Below are 16,676 nucleotides of genomic sequence, written 5' to 3' on the forward strand. Positions count from 1 at the left end.
GGTCATTTGTAATCGACCAGCAGGTGTCCCCGATGTTCAAAAATGTGTAAGATATGTTGCTGTGGGTCTGTTTACATAGCCCAGTGGTTCTCAACCTTTTACGGCCAAGACCCCCCCCCCCATCATATTTGAACTGGGGAACCACCCCACCCTGACGAGCAGATAAATCTCTTCCACAGATAAATATTGTGTTAATTGCAGATCTACAAGCTCGCGTTACGAGGCGTTGTGAGCTTGTAGAGCTGCTATTTAAAAAATTGTTGCCTCTTATATTAATTGACAATTTGGCCAATGTTTGACCAGTTTTTATTTTATTTTAGTAGAGTTGATTACTTTTGATGCTGTAATGGTCTTTTTATTTATATTTATATTTTAGGTATTAAAAGGGTCCTTAAGTTATCACTTTACTGTCATTTGGGGACCCCCCAAATCATGTGGGAAGCCCATTGGGGGTCCCGACCCACGGGCATATATTACCATTTAAAATATTAAATGCCATCTTTCTGTTGGGACTGTCAGACAGTGTTGTAAGCCTGAGGTTGAATTAAGGGGAGTGGCTCTTCTAGAGAAGCGACTGTCTTCGTCACTAAAGGGTTTCATGAGAATTTTCATTTTCACATCCAGTCTGATGTGGGCGGGGGTGAAAAATACAGTCATCAGAACATGAAGAGACAGAGGTGTTCAACCTAAAACGGTTCGCTTCTCCCAACAAAACAACATTGGAAGATCTCTCATCATCGCCATATGGTAAGATACTCTTGAACCTGATTCCTTACAAGTCTGTCAAGTTCAGAAATGACTGACAATTTTGATCGACACAATTTTATTACAACTAAAGACGCACACACACGAGGGTGGGCGGCCATTCGGTGACGCAGTAGTCTATCAACATTACAGTGGACAGACATACTGAAACGTTGACGCTGCTTTGTTTGCTATTCTGTGTAAACAACAAACAGGTTGCAACCCCGGAAGGCCTTTAACAATCTGTCGGATTCATTGGCCAATGTACTGCTATTTTCTGTTCTTTCTATTTTATTGACTGCCTAAATAAATAATCAACTGTAGATATTCCGTTTTTGATTAACTTGTGTACATTTTCAATCAACTGTGTGTGGATAAATGTGTTTATGGTGGTATTAACGTCACGTACAGTATAGCCAGTGGTGGAAAGTAACTAAGTACATTTACTCAAGTATACTGTACTTAAGTAACATTTTGAGGTATTTTTTACTTTACTGGAATATTTCCAGTTTTCAGCACTTTTACTTCTACTCCATTACATCTCAGAGGCAAATACAATTATTTGAAAACTAGTTACTTTGCAGATATCAATTATATTATATTATAAAACATACATGAGTCACTTTAGCCCTATTTTATACATATAGCCAACCTGTGAAGCTTGTAGATCTGCTATTTTCAAACATTTTAATACTTTTACTTTTGGTACTTTAAGTATATTTTGATGCCAATACTTTTGTACTTTTACTCAACTACAGTTTGAACACAGGCCTTTTACTTGTAACACAGTATTTTTATATGATGGTATTGCTACCTTTACTTTAACTTTTGGTACTTTAAGTATATTTTGATGCCAATACTTTTGTACTTTTACTCAACTACAGTTTGAACACAGGCCTTTTACTTGTAACAGAGTATTTTTATATTATGGTATTGCTACTTTTACTTAAGTAAAATATCTGAGTACTTCTTCCACCACTGCATGTATCTATGTGGCTGCAAAGCAATCCGTACCTTTTACGTCCTATCCTGGATTTGAACCTCCCCTAGAGAGACCGTTCTTCCAATAAAGCACCCTCACTTTATCTGTGAGATATTGCATTATGAGCTTCATCATGCAGTACAACTGTCAGCCAGTAGGTGTCCTACCGGACACCAGGGTATACATTTCTCAAAGGAAGAGTAGGGTGGGGACCACCATATAACTCTATGGGACCACCTCCAACCACTGCGGATATGCTTGTTACATTGTATTAACGGTGGTTCTCAAAGTTTTTCATGTCAAGGACCCCCAAATTAACATGCATTTGGCCGCGGACACCCACCTCGAAGTATTTTGTGCCAGGAACCCCCATACAAGATTTGTGTTGTTAAAATGTCCACATTTAGTTATTTAGTTGTTTAAAAATAGCAGCTTGTAGAGCTTGTGGCCGAGGTCCATAGGGGTAAAGTGGTTAAACTGATTTTGATCCTATTAACTGGGGAACCCCCTCAAGGACCCCTGGGGGTCCATGGACCCCACTCTAAGAACCAGAATGGTTGCCAATGCTAACAACTAACATGGAGCATTGATAATCGTGCTCTCTCTCGCCGCTGCCCCTTTCAGGATCTCAGGGTCTTGTTTCTGATTTAGTTTTTTGTTTGTTTCAGTTTATTTTAATTTTATTTTTATTATGTTCTTGTTTTGTCCTGTGTTTTACCTGCTCCTAGGTTCCTTACTATGGTGGGAGTGTTTATCTTTATGTGTTATTTTAGATAATAGTTATCATTATTATATTTATTTTGACAAATCTCAGCAAAAATGTGTACCCCCACACACCCACCCACAGTTCTATCACCCTGTGTTGTCAATGTCTTGTCATTTATGTACAAAACATTTAAGGTGTACTGTATACAGTAGTAGGAGATATTCTGTACCAGCGCTATGAAAAAATATAAAAAAAAGAAGAAGAACCAGAATGGTTAAAATAACATTTTATTCATCCAAATATGTTCCGGATTGCGGCTTTAATACAAATTGTACAAACAACTTGTTGTCTTGTCAGTGATTGAGCGGCTCGCACAATGTCTGGTCCTCGGATCTCCAAGAGCACCACCAGGGCAGGAGGAGCACGTCCAGGTCCTTGTGAACCTCCTCACAGTCCGGGCGTCCACGTCTACCTGTTCTGGACGAAGAAGGACGGGGAGCGTTACCTGTCTCACGCAGAAGGACAGGTCACCGCAGAGGACCTGTGTATCCGCGCTGCAGAGGCTGTTGGTAATAGAAAGACACTCGATTCATGCCCTTTGATCTAGTGTTTATTAACCCATTAAGACCTGGAACACATCTGTGTCTCTTTAGATTTCTTTGGCTATTCAAAAATAGCAGATATACAAGCTCTGTAGATCTGCTATTTTTGAAAAATCGCGAAAAAACCTTTTTGAGATTTAGAGGATTTAGAAAAAAAATTTAAGAATCGCCTCAGGTTTTAATGGGTTAAAATACACACTAAAATCCTGAGTGTTAATTTACTCTGAGAGTGTACAAATGGCAGCGGTGGCAGCGGTGGCCTAGTGGTTAGAGGGGCGGCCTTGATACCGGAAGGTCCCTAGTTCGATTCCCCAATTCATCACATCAATCATGAATCACCGCTGAATAGCCCTTGAGCAAGGCTTCCATGCAGGGTCTGGCTGTAAATAAGTTTCGCACTTAGTCCAACACCCTGGGTAAACAACAAACTTTGCTTTGCTTTGCTTTACATGTGGATACATGAACATCTAGGATTTTGGTTTGAGGATTGTGTTTACATAGAGACAATGTTCTCAAGTGGGTGTACCTTGCCTGTTTCCACTCCAGAGGTTACTCCACTATGTCATCCATTGTTTGCACTCTACGATCCAAAGTTGGGCTGCTGGTATAGCCCCAACCACGTATTCGTCCCAGAGAACTCCGGCCTTGAACTGCACTATCGTATGAGGTTAGTCATTAGTGTTGAAGGATGGAACGGAGGGGTAATAGCCTGAATACATTCACATTCTGTATACAGTAGCATAATATTTAATCTGTTTTCTCCTTCTTTTAGGTTTTACTTCAGGAACTGGCATGGGATAAATGAGACGGAACCAACAGTTTCCCGTTATGCTCTGCGTTCTAGTTCAGAGAACAGAGGTTCCCCTCTCTTGGAAATGACGTCCCTAGAATACCTGTACTCTCAGGTGTGTTTTATAATATTGTAATTATGAAGAATGTTTACAGTTATTTAATCATAACAATTTATATAGAACCTTTCTTATTGTTACAAAGTGCTTGTACAGATAAAGGAAATAATATTGATAAGTGCTGTATACTCTTATATTGAAATGGTTACGATTCTCCTCAACAGGCTAAATATGATTTTGTGAATGATGTCGTGGCGATGGAAGAGGCTCGGACAGAGGAAGAGCTAAATTGCTTCAGGAACGAGAGTTTGGGAATGGCAGTGCTGCACCTTGCGCACCAGGCAATGCGTATAGACTGCAGCATACAAGAAGCTGCCAAGAAAACCAAGTAATGCATTGGTTAAGAGAAATGCAGTGTGCTTATGGTCCATCGAACTATGGTGTCAACGCTTTAACCAGATTATATGCACATATTCTCTTTTTCACAGCTTCTTGCACTGTATTCCAAGATCTTTCGCCAAACACATTGCCAAGGTCAACTTCTTGACCAAGATCAGGATCCGGCGTGTCTTTAATGACTTTGTGCGGACCTTCCAGCAGCACACGGTGGATGTGGGGAGACTGGGCGTCCAGGAGGTCATCTACAAGTACATCTCCACCCTGGAGCACCTGGCACCCAAATTTGGCACAGAAGTATTCCCTGTGTGCGATCTGGAGCTGAGGGAAGACGGGGAGAGTAGCGGGTCTTATCTCAGTACCACCCATGCCCACGATGTTTCAGAAGACAACTTTGCTTCCCCAGCCACACATGAAATAATGGTTTCTGGCTCTGATGGGATCCAGTGGAGGAAATTGCCTGGACAGAAGGTACGGTAAAACATCGTAACGTGCCTGTAATGCCATCATTTTGCTCTGCTTGGTGTTTCTGCTCATGTAAAGTGTATTATTGTTGATTGGGTGTGGTCTGCTACCCTCTAGGAACTAAAAAAGGGCTCACAATTCACTATTAATGCTCCAAGCATTATTTACAGCAGCAAATAACAACATTTCGACCTTGCAGTCTTCTTCAAATCTTCCTCAAGTTAACTGCAAGGTCGAAACATTGTCGTTATTTGCTGCTGCTATGAATAAAGTTTGAAGCATTAAAAGTGAGTTGCTTTTGCAGTTTGGCTCAGCACGGAAGACGGAGTATGTGTGTTGTTAATTTTGTCTTTGACTGTCACCCTTTAGGCCCAGGCTAACAATTACATCAGGATCGAATCGACCGATTATACTGGCAGCATGAAGAAATCAAAGCAACAGCCCAACGAAGAGGATGCCGACTCGCCGAACAAATGGACCTCCTTCTGTGACTTCCCTGAAATATCCCACATATCCATTACGGGAGCTGCTGTGTGCATTACCACACAGGATAACCACTCTGTGGTCAGAGCACTTGACTTTCATTCTATCTAAAAGCAGTAATGCTTTAATTTTAAATGACGAATGTAAGAGTACCAGGTCTCTATTAGGGTCTGAACGTGCAGTGTGCAATATTCTCCGATTTCAATTCCTATGTGTGTGTAGTTCCTTAGTGTCATTCACTGTCACATGTCTGTAGGAGGTAGCGCAGATGGTAATTGGTAATTCAGTGTATGTGTGTTTTATGTATGTGGATGTAGGAGGCTAAGATGGGCTCCAGCCTGCAGGCTCGTTCCTTCATCTCCCTCCTAGATGGATACTTCCGACTGACTGCGGATGCCCACCACTATCTATGTCATGAAGTGGCACCTCCCAGGGTAGTGATGAGTGCTGCAAGTGGCTTGCATGGACCTATGCTGTGAGTTGTTTTCTGTTTATTTTAGTTTTTTAGTTTACTATTTTACATGGACATCAATGTAAAAAAAAAAAGAGAATAAAGACACAACACTAAATAATATAACTCTCTCCAGTGATGATTTTGTGCTGCTGAGGCTAAAGAAAGAGAATCCGGATGATGGAGCCTTCCTGTTACGCTGGAGTGTTGTGAACTATCATCGAATCATACTGGCAGTGCTGAATAGAAGTCAGGTGAGAGGACAAAAGCAATTAACATTAGGCAAAGGGCTGGACAATATAATATTGATATTATATTGATATTGTAATATGAGACTAGATAATATCATAATTGATATGATCTTGATATGGCCTCAGTGTTGTCTTTTCCTCGTTTTAAAGGCTGCATTATAGTCAAGTAATATCATATTCAGATTCTGATGTGTCTGTGTGTCTGTCTGTGTGCTTGATCCTACTGCCATTCAGAATGGACTGGCCCCAACGCATAAGCAGTTCCGAATTCAGCAAAAAGACTCAAAGTTTTGCCTGGAAGGCTGGGACAAGGAATTCTCCAGCGTAAAGGAGCTGGCAGACAGCCTCAAGACATTTGTACTCAAGTCGGGCACAGACTGTTTCACTGTGAAGAAATGCTGTCTACCTCGATCAGCAGGTTAGTCTCTGTGTAAAGGCCAGGATCGGGAATCGAACTCGTGACGAGCTGTCAGGCTACTTTGGAGCCTACAGTAGGTGGCCAGTGACTTTGACCAGTTTCACTTTCAAAACCTTTGCATCATGCATGTCACTCAAACAGAATGCGATGCGTTTTGTTGATATAACAAGTTTGTTCATATAGAGTCCTATCCACAAATCCACCATTTAACTTCCACAATCCATTTTATCAACCATTGGTGTTGTGTGCCGCATTCTGTTTGTGTGACATGCATGATGCAAAGGTTTTGAAAGTGAAACTAGTCAAAGTCACTGGCCACCTACTGTAGGCCACAAAACAGTTTTAAGGCCAGTCCACACCAATGAACTCCTTGCAATTGCCATTGGCCTTTAAAATGTAAACTTCAATATTATGTTTAATTTGTCTTTGTTTTGGCCTGACATGCTAGGGAAGCCCATTCCCAGAACTGGATAAAATAAGAATTTTGAGGGGTTTGTTTTACAAAGAAATTGTGAGAAAAGAACTCAGACTTTATGTACGTGTACCACTTTGTGTGTTTGTTTTCTTTGTCGCATAGATCGATCCAACCTGTTAGTGATGAGGCAAAGGGGAAACCACTCTGTTCACCCTGTCTCTCTGGCAGTGAACACAGACCAGCTGAGATTCCATCAGATCAAAGACGGGGAGTTCGAACAGGTAAAAACAACACCACCCTGTGCATTGCTTGGACCACCTCTAGTTACACCCTGCTGGTTTTGGTCCTTCCCTCTGACTCTGTGGTGTTCTTGTTTTACGAATAGGGGCAACATTTGGGTCGTGGTACCAGAACCAGCATTTATTCTGGACGTCTGCTGGTGTGGGGCGGAGGCGAGAATGAAGAAGAGGATGAGTACAACAACAATCAAAGGGAACAAAACTGCCGCAAAGGGATCCGAGTTGTACTCAAAATCCTAGACGAGAGCCACCAAGACATAGACTTGGTAAGTAACCATTGATAAAGCAATGTGATCCTTTGCTGAGCGTCTAATAACTTTGTCAGTGTTTTATGTATTTGTCGGTTGCTCTCTCAATAATCTCTCCCGTTTCTTTGTCAAGGCATTTTTTGAGACGGCGAGTCTCATGAGTCAGGTATCCCACAGTCACCTGGTGTTTGTGCATGGTGTGTCGGTGAAAGGATCTGAAAGTAAGAGCATTTACACTGTTCAGCTTTATGCGACTTCCTCCTCTCAAACACTTCCCCATCACGCACACGATCAGTTTTTACAATCAAGCTTCTATCTTTGTTTACTTCCACAAAACCACAAACGTAATTAAGACCACACTGTACCTACTTTATTTCCCCCTTGCTTCTTCACAGACATAATGATAGAGGACTACGTGGAGTTTGGTCCTCTGGATGTTTTCCTTCGCAGAGAAAGGGCATTGGTGACTCCTCAGTGGAAATTCATCGTTGCAAAACAACTTGCCAGCGCCCTCAGTTATCTTGTGAGTTCATTTTATAACACGTGTTCTTCATATACCATACATTATATCTGTAATCTATTCTGGAATATTCAGCTTCATTGTCCACCCCCCTCTTTTGAGGTTCAAACGTTACATTCTTGCTTGTGTTTTTATCATTTTCTGTATGTATAAGTAATGCTCAAAAAGAGACACCTGCAAAAACCACATGAACCCTAGCATCCATGTTCCGGGCAGGTCGTGTTGTGAGCTTGTAGATCGGCTATTTTTGCGGAAGAAATTTGGTGTAGAGGGGAAAATGGAGGGGATCAACTTTAGACTCTTGCGGGACCCCCTGTTCCCCCCCGTTCGAAGTGTATATAGGGTTTAAGTGGTGAAAAGAAGAGAAACATGGCAAAGTGGTGGTACGATTTTAGTTTACTCAGGCCTGTCCTGTGCAGTTAAGTGCATGATCAGAGGAGTTGTGTGTGAACATTTGGGCCCTCCATCTTTGTGGCAATTAAACACTATTTGCAGATGTTCTTCTTTATTGTACTATAAACATTGAAATGTGATGAGAGTCTCAAATGGAGAAGTCCATGAAACAGTATCTGGTTCCTAAAGATATATCATGCACAAATGAACACAAAAAAGTACCTGCAGTAAACTTTAAATATGCCACCATACTTTATGGATGTGTTACTGTACATACATGCATATATACAGTACTGACCTCCAATAGCTTTTGTCTTAACTGTTGGGTTTTAAGTATGCTATTGACTAATTGTCATTGTGGCAGCTTAATATTGCATGAAGTTCTTGCTAATATTCCACCAGTTTTTATTATTTTATTTGTATTATTAGTTGTTTTATCGTTTTTAATACAGTCTCCATTTTGATCTATACAGGAGACCAAGGAGCTAGGTCATGGCAACGTTTGTGGCAAGAACATTCTAGTGGCACGGCGTGGTCTGGAGCCTGGCACCTCTCCCTTCGTTAAGCTGAGTGATCCAGGCATTAGCCTGAACGTCCTTTCACGGGAAGGTACGTACGTACTTTAACTGTCAGACAAGTGACAGTGAAACACTTGTGTACTTTTATCTAGACTGCCGTCTTATTTAAACCAGATTAAGTCACAGGAAGTTTCATACACACTGCTTCCTTTGGTTCGTTTCCCTTGTCTTGCTAACCAGGCTAATGATGTACCATAGAGGATGTTAAATGCAGTAGTTCACATTATACTGTGTGCACACTAGCTGTGACAAAGTGACAGGCTACAAGCCATTTTCAATGTAACCCAGTGACATGAAGATACAAACTAATGTCCAGCACTTTATTTTACTTTTTTTTACTTGTCAGTGAGCTTGTTGACAAGCTACAAAAGCTATCCAAAAGAAAGTTGAGCTGGCTTGAGGGTTTTTCCAATCACGAGGTGAAGTGTCAATTGTGTTTTACCATTTCCACTCACCTTCTCTGTCAACACAATTCTTGCTTGTAATGGGGAAAATTACAAAACGAAAATCCTTATAGTTTCCTTAACATTTTTCTCGCTCATCGCTCCCACACAGAGGCGCAAACGTGATGATGTCAACAAGCGTGTTGCACAACAATTCAACTGTGACTCGGCAGCAAAGTGCTGTAGCTGGCTACACTTGGTTATTTTGTGTGCCAGTGTGAACGCACCATTAGAATAGTTCACAAATGTTCTTCCACTCATGTGGATCATAAAGTCTCTCCCAAATTTCGAAAAGACAACACATTAAGACTTTATGACGACTTTCAACTTGGCATCCCTATTTGTCATTTTAGGTGAACTTTTTTTTTTTCATTTTTTTTTTAAATATGGAAAATTTAGGGGGCACGGTGGCGCAGTCGGTAGCGCTGTTGCCTCACAGTTAGAAGGTCCTGGGTTTGATTCCCGCCGGGGACGCTGTGGGCACTGGGGGCCCATACCCTAGGTGGGGTTGATGAAAGGGCTTTTCTGTGTGGAGTTTGCATGTTCTCCCCGTGTCCCCTATGGTAGGTACCCTCACAAAAAACATGCAGTAATCCTGGTCTCTATACTGCCTGGTCAGCCGGGGCGCCTGATGGAGGGGAAAGGAACTGGTTGGAATAAGGTGTTCCTTCCACGCGGTACGTCCAACCGGGGAAACACCCCCCTGTCAGGTGATAAGAAGCGGCTTGCTAGCTCCTCATGCATTGAAGGAGGCATGAAGGCATGAGCTCAGTTCTGGGCTCTCCCTAGGCTGGCAGAGGGAGAGTAGCGCCCAGGATTACATTTGGCACTGGGTGAAAAAATGAAAAAAACATTGTGACACATTCCACAATGTCAGCCTTGATTTGAGATGACCATACATTTCAGCAACATGAAACTCAAAAATTAGTTTCAAGATGGATTTCCTCTGTAAAAAGTAAATTTAGAACACATGTGTTCTTGAGATCACATTGCGAATTGTGTTTTTTGAGGTTGTGTTTTTGTTTTGTTTGGTCATGGTCTTCATTACAGAGCGTCTGGACAGGATCCCATGGATAGCTCCTGAGTGCATTCCAAGTGACGCACGCTTTGAAAATGCTGCCGACAAGTGGAGCTTTGGTGTCACACTGCTAGAAATCTGCAACAATGGTGATCTACCCATGAGTGGTGACTTATTGTCTGAGGTAGGGTTAATGACAGTCAACCATACGCCTGGTTCCGCAGCAGCAGCCTTGATTAACTGTAGAGGTCTCATTCTCTATCCATTCAGTGTTTTTAATGTGTCGCAACATAAGCAGATATCCCATGTTTAACCGTGGTTGAAAATGCATAAATAAATAGATTAAAAAATTTGATAAATAAAACTGTGTGTTTTTTTTATATGGTAGTATAGTATACAATATAGTAAATTATTAATACTTTGAGTAGCAGGTCTACAAGCTCACAGCACGTTACATTGCAAAGTGTTGTGAGCTTGTAGATCGGCTATTTTCACTTTTTCTTTTTTAAATAGGGCTTAAGTGATGAATTCATAATGTATGTTTATAAATTTGGGTCCCGAGAAGATGCCAAGTTTCTCTATTGCGTCTCGAGATGCTCTATCTGAACTCTGAACTCCTGACTCTCCCCACCCGCCAACAGAAAGAGAGATTCTACCAGCAAAAGCGCCGCTTACCCGTGCCCTCTTCCCAGGCGCTGGCCAGCTTCATCAACATGTGTTTGAACTATGAGCCCATGGAGAGGCCCTCCTTCCGCACTCTGCTCAGAGAGCTCATAGACATCATGATCAAAAGTAGGTCCTCTCTTATCAACTGCAATGTGCAGCTGGTTTCCTTTCGAGTCATGTCATTGCAGTCAATAATCAATGTTTCTCTGTGCTCAGGTCCTGAGATCCCTACCAGTGAGTCACAACAAGATGCGAACCATAGTGTGTTCCTCAAACGCTACATGAAAAAGATGCGGGACTTAGGAGAGGTGAATTGTTACTTTTTATACTAGAGCCCAACCAATATATCGGTTTGGCCAATGTAGTAGTCATAGTCATTATTTTACTTTTTTGACAATTGGTATCAACAATTATGCAGCCGACAATTTCGTTTTTCTTTCCTTGCTTTAAGAAATAAATACAAATATTGGTCAAAACATTGCCAATCGGTGGTCTTCAAAATCGGGATTGGCATCGGATCCCAAAATCTGGCATCAGTCGGGGTCTACTTAACACTTTGTGCTATTGTAACCGCCTGGATCCATACCTGGGTCTCTCACAATTGGTGCCGTGATCTGTATCAGGTTTCCTGGTGGATGGGTTGGCAGAAGCCTAATATATATCTTGGACAGGGAGAGATTCCTCTTTGGTTGCGAGGTAGATGCATGGTTTGCCATGTGGCAGACCTGGGTTTGAATCCAGGTGCTTGCACGTCCTCACTTAACTACTCTATATCTGTTAACTTTCTTGGTTTGCCACAGATATGTGCCATGCGTTTCATTTTGGTAAATAATCCTCTTAATCATGTCTGCAGGGTCACTTTGGAAAAGTGACACTGTATCTGTATGACCCGGCCAATGATGGCACTGGAGAACTGGTGGCAGTGAAGGCTTTGAAGCAAGATGGTGGTGGCAGCGAACTCCACGAGGGCTGGATGAAAGAGATTGAGATCCTCAAGTCACTCAACAACACCAACATAGTGAAGTACAAGGGCTGTTGTACTGAGATAGGTGAGTCTTAGATACTCAGCTTGTTAATCTCACTATTATCTTTTTTGCTGTACACTCACTATACTGTAAGAAGCAGTATGTGAGAGTCATACGTGTGCCTTTATGGTTGCAGTATTCAGTTGATTAGCATTGGAAGTATTGGTAATAGGCATAGACGCCGATTCATGTTAATTTTTTTTATTGATTGAATGCTTTTTTATTGATTGAATAGCCTACTTTATTAACATTTTGCTAATAGTACAGTGGTACGATTATCAAATGAATGTCCTAGGGCTTTTTATGACACACATGACTCACTCATATGACTTGTTGGAAAAAGTCACCAAATGCACATTTCAGCACCATATCAACAGGCATAGCCTACAATTACACAAAAATATTTTGCCTATAAGGATTCAAGATTTCTCGAAGGTTTAGCCTAACTAACGAATAAGGAGCAGATAAATATTACCTAATTAAATTGCCCACACGTTCACTTTAGGAGCCTGAACCAGTTTGGGGGAAAAAAAAACACGAATGCACACAAAGTAGGGCTAATTAATTAATGCCATCGCACCGACATTATGAAAGAAGGCATTTATTGATGATGATGATCTCACAAAAGGTAAGTGCTATATATGTTTTTTATATTTAAATTGTGGAGGAAACATCTCTCTCGCTCGCTCGCTCCCCCTCTCTGTCTCTCTCGTTGACCGTCCCTCTTCACTCCCTCGAGTTGGTGCTGCTATCTGTGCATCATGGATTGGCAATCCATGACTTGCATGGATGTGCACTGTGTGTACACACACACACACACATCTCTTCACACCTACCAAAGCCAATGGGCGAGCTACTTTAACTTCAGTGGGTGGGCTATCAAATGAATGTAACGTAAATCTGGCCCAGAGCAGCGGCCGCATGAGCTGGGTGCACAGCATTTCTCTGAGGTGCCAATGTGGCAAGGAACCCACAGGATAGGTGTCACTGGTAACAGGGCCTTGTTGTGACCCTGTTCATTTTTTTTACTGGGTTACTGTTACTTATATCTCTGAATTCTGAGTTTTGTGAGATAGGCATTTGTGAGACATAAATCACAATTTCAAGAAAAGACTTTTGTTTACTTTTTATTTTTACTCTTTTACTGGCAGAAATTTGCTTCCATAGCAAACAACACATCCTTAGCATGGGAAATAATGAGAAACTGGAACCAGTGCTATAAACGTAAATCCCCATTGGACTCACAGCACACGTACAGTATGACACAGATAGAATTGTAGTTTCTTTCTGTTGGTAGGGGGACAGGTGGTGCAGCTTATAATGGAATATCTGCCACTTGGGAGTCTCAGAGAGTACCTTCCCAAACGTAAACTACGCATGTCCCAGTGCCTCGACTTTGCCCAGCAGATCTGTCAGGTAAGCTAAGTTACTGAACCAACTTTGAGTTTGGTGATATACAATTATTATTATTATGTTTTTGCTGAATAGCTTTTTTTAAATCCTCTTCCTGCTATGTCTCTTGCTTCTTCTCTGTTTTGTCTTTTCTTTTCAAAAAGGGGATGGACTACCTCCACACCAAGCGATACATTCATCGAGACTTGGCTGCCCGCAATGTCCTGGTAGAGAATGACACTTTGGTCAAGATTGGGGACTTTGGGCTGACAAAGTACATTCCTGAAGGAGATGTCTACTACCGTGTCCGCGAAGACGGAGACAGCCCTGTCTTTTGGTAAGTTCACGCAACATTGTATGTTTTTTTCACCCATGCCTTTGAAATCATCCGTTACATTATACTCTATACTGTATGTTTGTATGCTTTACAGGTACGCCATTGAGTGTCTGAAAGACAGCAAGTTTTCCTTCTCCTCTGACATTTGGTCTTTTGGTGTTACGCTGTATGAGATCCTGACTCGCTGTGACCCTCGCCAGAGTCCTCCAACAGTACGTGATGATTCTTCACTGTAAAATCCTCTGTGTTATTTTAACACAACAGTGTTTTCATACTGTTGTCTTAAGTTCAAACATACAAATGTGCAGTCTCTGTCTCGATGCTGAAACATAACTTATATGCTTTGTTATTGTAGAGGTTCTTTGACCTGATGGGGAATGTTCAGGGTCAGATGACTGTGGTGACACTGATAAAACTACTGGAGGGACACAAGAGATTGCCCTGTCCCAGAGATTGCCCACACGAGGTAAATTCCACTTCTTTTTTTTTAATACACTTTTTTTAAATGTTCCATGTGTAACGGATAATAAACATACATGTACCAATTTTCTCTATTTATCTTATTTACTGTATCCGACATGTTACAAAAACGGCAATCACCGGGCAGGGATCCACCGTACCACCATATATATGGGAAATCGCTTAAAAAATTCCCTCCCAAAACCTGACTAATGAGTTGAACGACCAAAACATATGGCCCAACGTGGCTGGTTTGTGTTGACATCTCGGACACCCAGCATCAAAGCCAGGGTATATCTTGGCTAGCTTTTCATTGGAGCAGTGGAGTCTATGTGTGACCTTAAATTGGATGAGGCTGTGTCTTATACATAAGGAGGTAGAAATCCCACATTTCTATATAGTAACCACTTGAAACCTAGCAATCCTATTCTGGGGGGAACATTCACCGAAAATAGAACATCTACAAGCTCGCACTGCATTCTCAGCTTGTAGATTGGCTATTTTCAGCATAGAGATTTGGTGTAAATGGAAAAAAGACGGGACCAAGTATAGAGCCAACTAAGCACTAGTTTACTAAGTACCGAGCGTTTAGGTGTTTTGAATGAGGCTAATGATTCCATACTTCTTTCCATCAGGTGCACATGCTGATGCGACAGTGTTGGGACACGGATCCTGCACAACGGCCAACTTTCAAATCTCTCATGGACAGCATTAAAGCAATTCGACAAACATATGAATTTCAGCCGAACTTAAACGTCTCCTTGGCCCATGTTCAGTCATGAGGACCAATGTTCGGCTCTCTCATGTACTCCCCTTTGATATTGCCACAAGATCATCTATAGTATCGATTCCCAACCATCGATTCCATCGATTCCCACTGGTGGGCCGTGAGGATATTGCAAGTCGGCCCCCAATTAATTGGTAAAACACTAAGATATTAATGATAATATAACATTAATATTTAAAAAAAATAATGTAAAGGAAAAAAAAAAATCATCTTTTTTTTTGTTTCTTTATTCAAGGAGAAGTACAGAGTTATAGAAAGTTGCAGAGTTTCTGTCAGTGATACTATGTTAGTTTCATTGATCCAAGCTGGAATACAATGATTTTTTTTGATCATTAAAATAACCATGCTCTGAAAATTCACGCGGCCCTGTGTCCCCGAACACTTTCGAGATATTCAAATGGGCCCTGAAAAAGGTTGGGAACCGCTGATCTATATATTACAGTAGCTTATGTCTAACCTGCAATGCCCTCTGCCTGCACTTATCCATCTAGCATAGTATAGAGTTCATGTGGATGAAAGCACATTACTGTCCTTGTACTTCTGACATTCATTAAATATATATAATAATTTGCATATATCAGAGAAAGTATAAAAAACACTTGTGTAATAATGTATGTTTTGCAAATGCAATTTCTTTTTAATTATAAATAAGGTTATTAGAAATGTAGGTGTACTTTGAAAGTTTCTTTTTATACAATGGAATAAGATTGTCATCAATAAACCCTTTTTTGCACTTTTTTTTTTTTACATGTTTGATGTTTGAAGCGTGTGTGGGTGTACTATACTGTAGGCTACTGACTGTACGGTACTGTACTGTATCAAACTGGGTTTAGGCCTTTTTTCAAAAAATACTTCATACAAATGCTTCCATGGGTCAAAATTGCACGTGATATGACAATAAGACATGGTTGATCATTTGTTTTTGTGTTATTTGTTATACTTTGAAACATGACTTGCAAACACAATTGTCAAATACATTTTTCATAATAGCATACGTAAAGACACATCACACAACTGCATGCGTGCTAGATATTTTGGATCATTTAAATTCTGAGGTAAACAAGCGGAACACAGGATAGGTGAGCACCAGGCAAGGAAGACTGGGCACCTCAGTGTTAAATGGCATTTCTTTCCCAAAATGTTACAAAAATAAATATTTGGAAAATGTTTTAAAGTAAAGTTTACATGATTAAACATTCGACAATTAAGGTCTAACATTTCTACAATTGCTTCAAAATCTGTATATCCAGTCATTTTGGGGCATAAACAAGAAGGTGAAGGATAAATTTAAGTCTGATAAATAAAGATGTACCGTGCATATTTCACCATGTATACTTTACATTACTTTTTTTTTTAAATATTTCAAAAATGGTCTTAACATTTTGGACAAAATAGCCAATTTTACATCGAGGTGCCTGGTGCCCAGATGTCCCTAGTGCCCACCTATCCTGTAACCAAACAAGCCACCCAGGATAATTTGTCGTTGACAAGTGATTTTTTTATGCTTTGTCGTACGATGGTGTCGTGCGCAGAACATACGGTAGTCTAACTACTACACTACAAGACAAATGAGCTTGTAACCAGTGTTGCCAGATTCTGCGAGAGAAATAAGCCATCAGGTCTATGAAAACAAGCCCAAAAGACGCCGACTATTATTGATTGATTGATTGATGTAGTTTATTTAGAAAGACATGAGAATAGTACATGACAGTACATAACAGTACATGGAAGTACAAATTCACAATACAAG

General features: G+C 40.9%; 1 protein-coding gene across 2 annotated transcripts; it reads left to right on the forward strand.

Moving 5' to 3' along the window:
* The first annotated feature begins 14 nt into the window (after window positions 1-14).
* tyk2 (tyrosine kinase 2) lies at window positions 15-15,664 on the forward strand. 2 transcript variants are annotated; one of them, XM_080447596.1, is made up of 24 exons: window positions 18-747; window positions 2,790-3,001; window positions 3,581-3,701; window positions 3,807-3,939; window positions 4,107-4,270; window positions 4,371-4,749; window positions 5,113-5,307; window positions 5,544-5,701; window positions 5,814-5,931; window positions 6,163-6,346; window positions 6,924-7,042; window positions 7,147-7,326; window positions 7,442-7,529; window positions 7,704-7,831; window positions 8,695-8,830; window positions 10,293-10,444; window positions 10,902-11,052; window positions 11,143-11,234; window positions 11,780-11,975; window positions 13,249-13,367; window positions 13,508-13,680; window positions 13,775-13,892; window positions 14,036-14,146; window positions 14,775-15,664. In XM_080447596.1, exons 2-24 carry the CDS (start codon window positions 2,809-2,811, stop codon window positions 14,919-14,921), a joined length of 3,555 nt encoding a protein of 1,184 aa, XP_080303722.1. In that variant the 5' UTR covers window positions 18-747; window positions 2,790-2,808; the 3' UTR covers window positions 14,922-15,664. The 2 variants fall into 2 exon arrangements, with proteins under 2 accessions (XP_080303721.1, XP_080303722.1); XM_080447595.1 differs by having other exon boundaries at window positions 15-747; window positions 10,902-11,234.
* The last annotated feature ends 1,012 nt before the right edge of the window (window positions 15,665-16,676 follow it).

This window comes from Gymnoscopelus braueri, assembly GCF_963280865.1.
Source record: "Gymnoscopelus braueri genome assembly, chromosome: 13".
NCBI classification, from domain to species: domain Eukaryota; kingdom Metazoa; phylum Chordata; class Actinopteri; order Myctophiformes; family Myctophidae; genus Gymnoscopelus; species Gymnoscopelus braueri.